This window comes from Austrofundulus limnaeus, unplaced genomic scaffold (genome assembly GCF_001266775.1).
Source record: "Austrofundulus limnaeus strain Quisiro unplaced genomic scaffold, Austrofundulus_limnaeus-1.0 Scaffold269, whole genome shotgun sequence".
Taxonomy (NCBI): Eukaryota; Metazoa; Chordata; class Actinopteri; order Cyprinodontiformes; family Rivulidae; genus Austrofundulus; species Austrofundulus limnaeus.
Window position 1 is genome coordinate 106,714 of NW_013952671.1, and position 2,455 is coordinate 109,168.

Below are 2,455 nucleotides of genomic sequence, written 5' to 3' on the forward strand. Positions count from 1 at the left end.
ATTCTCAATATATGAAATTAACAAATATCAAGACAACATCCAACTCTTTGTATTAACATCTGTTGTGTAACTTATTTCTTTAAGGTGAAAACGCTTGAAAACAACAAGACTATTTTGTCTTATTGCACAAATTAAAATCCAGTTCGATGTATTTCTATTGATGTCATTTCCCGCTAGAAAAATTGTGTGATGGAGGTCCATGGAAGCCAAATAAGTTTAAATCAAATAAGCAAAAGAGGATTGAGTTAAAATAAATAAAAGGTATTCAAGGTACGTTTTGAGCATCCAAAACGCGTCCAACACTTCAAGTTGGCTGCTTGTGCACCTCTGTTGTTTTCCTCTGCTGGTCTCTGTTTAATGGTGAATGAAATAAAGAAAGTGGCGGTACTTTATTTACTTTGAGCAAGCAAATGTCATGTTCACAAGATAATTAATCCACCAGATAATTTAGAGGCGGTCTGTTTGGCGAGTTTTACTCCAGGAGCTGCGATGCTTTCAAGCTACGTTCAGACCGAGCTCTGCTGCCTCTGTTAACTGACTTAAACAGCGGCTGCTGACGTCATTACGCTTTTGCGTGATGCTGCGTTCAGGACAAACATGGAAAACTCACCACTCTTACGCCAAACCGGTTGCAGTGATGCGTTTAGGTACCGAAACATGGTACCGTTTGATGTTACGTGAATAGATACTCGGTAGTACCGACAGAATTCGGTCTGTGCATAAAAAAGTATCGAATTCGGTACCCATCCCTAATCCCAGTGGATTACAATGTTTGCTGATGACATTGTAATGTGTGATGAGAAGAGGTGGAACTTAGAGAGATGGAAGTACAGAGTTGAAAATAGAAATTAAGATTCTTGTTTTTTTTCCTACAAAATTCTCCTGGGTCCCTCTCCTGACACACCACCTGGCTTTTGCTAGTAATCAGCACACCTGTTTCCAATCACCATCACCAAGCTCAGTTAGCTCCGCGCTACTCGGTTTTCTTCAGTCCAGTCGTCCTGGTAGTTCCTCGTTGTTCCTCTTTTAAGGTATATTTCACCGCAATTATGTGACATAATTCCTAGCATTTGAGCTAAAAACAGAACATTCTGTTGGATGAATTGAGCACAGAAGCTTTGCTAAATCGCTAAAAAAGCCTATGTTACCTTTGTTAGCGGCTTAAAAGGCAACATGTTTAAACTAACAGTTTTTAATGGACTATTTAGCTGAATAAAACACTTTCTATATAAATTTACAGTAGCTGTTTAGCTAAAGCTAAAGTTGCTAAAACATCTTCATTAGTGTTATTAAATGTCCTCGTTAGCTCTTGACACACCACCTGGCGTCCATTAGTAATCAGCCCACCTGTTTCCTCTCACCATCACCAATAACCTTGCCGTACTACTCGGTTTTCTTCAATCATTTGTCAGAGATCCTCCATTAGCTCCTTGCTGTTCCTGCTAACGTATCAAGTCTTGTTAATCAGCCCAAGATTTCTGCTTTTGGGTCTAATTCACCAAAATTACAGAGTTTCTAGCATTTGAGATAAAACTATCGGTTTTGTTGGGTAACGCGAGACCAGTTGGAACCATTTCTAAATTGCTGTATATATTTGGCTAAATCTAAAGCTAAAGTTGCTAAAATGCCTCCATCGGTGCCATTAAATGGTTGGTTGCTTGGTTCCAGCTCCTTACACCACCTGGCTTCCATTAGTAATCAGCACATTTACCATTACCACTTGCAATATACTGTATGTTACCRGTATCTACTGCATACTCTTTGTACTGATTTACAATCAGCCCTTCAGATTCCTACTTTATACAAGATGGTAGCTTTTTTATTTTTTAAGAAGTATGCTTATAAAATTAAGTTGGCTGCAATGTCAAGAAAACAGTGTTGGCACTCTTTGTGAGGGACAAACACTGATTGGTGCAGCCTTACAATGTTGTTTATGTTGTCTGTACTCTACCGATATGARCCACCTTTATCTTACATTCTGCAACAAAGTTAGTCCCTATAAATCTAAAACAAGTCACTTGCAACAAATTGAGTTCCACATGAAATCTGATTTTATGTAACGTTAATGTGAGTTTATGTGTGTTTAGATCCGTTGGCTCCCGCCTGCAGATGGAACTCCTCAGGGATGGAAGTCCAGGCAGTTCTGCTGAAATATGTGTGAGTAACCATATTTATGTATGCATACACACAAATTCAGAGAGCTCCCCCCCCCCCCCATCTCTGTAACCCTTCGAGCTGAAGTGGTGTACATGGTTTTGTGGCGAGAAACTACTGTAGTAAATGTTATGACACTTTGCATAAACAGGCACAGACATATTCCTAAACATTTTCTGGGATTATTGCAGCAGCTTGGTCTTTTTCGCCCTCAGACCTCACATGAAAGAAAAAAAACTTGTATCCGGTTAACTCCAAAACTAACCACTTAATTAGTCTCATATCTGCTGGTTGACTTCAC

General features: G+C 39.3%; 1 protein-coding gene across 2 annotated transcripts in view; it reads left to right on the top strand.

Moving 5' to 3' along the window:
• Positions 1 to 2,455, top strand: part of LOC106526281 (RNA-binding protein with multiple splicing) — a 51,233-nt gene that overhangs the window by 35,971 nt on the left and 12,807 nt on the right. For both annotated transcript variants that reach the window (XM_014020849.1, XM_014020850.1), the window contains one exon: positions 2,088 to 2,157. In XM_014020849.1, the coding sequence (XP_013876303.1) occupies positions 2,088 to 2,150 (63 nt within the window). In that variant the 3' untranslated portion in view covers positions 2,151 to 2,157. The remainder of the gene's footprint in view (positions 1 to 2,087; positions 2,158 to 2,455) is intronic.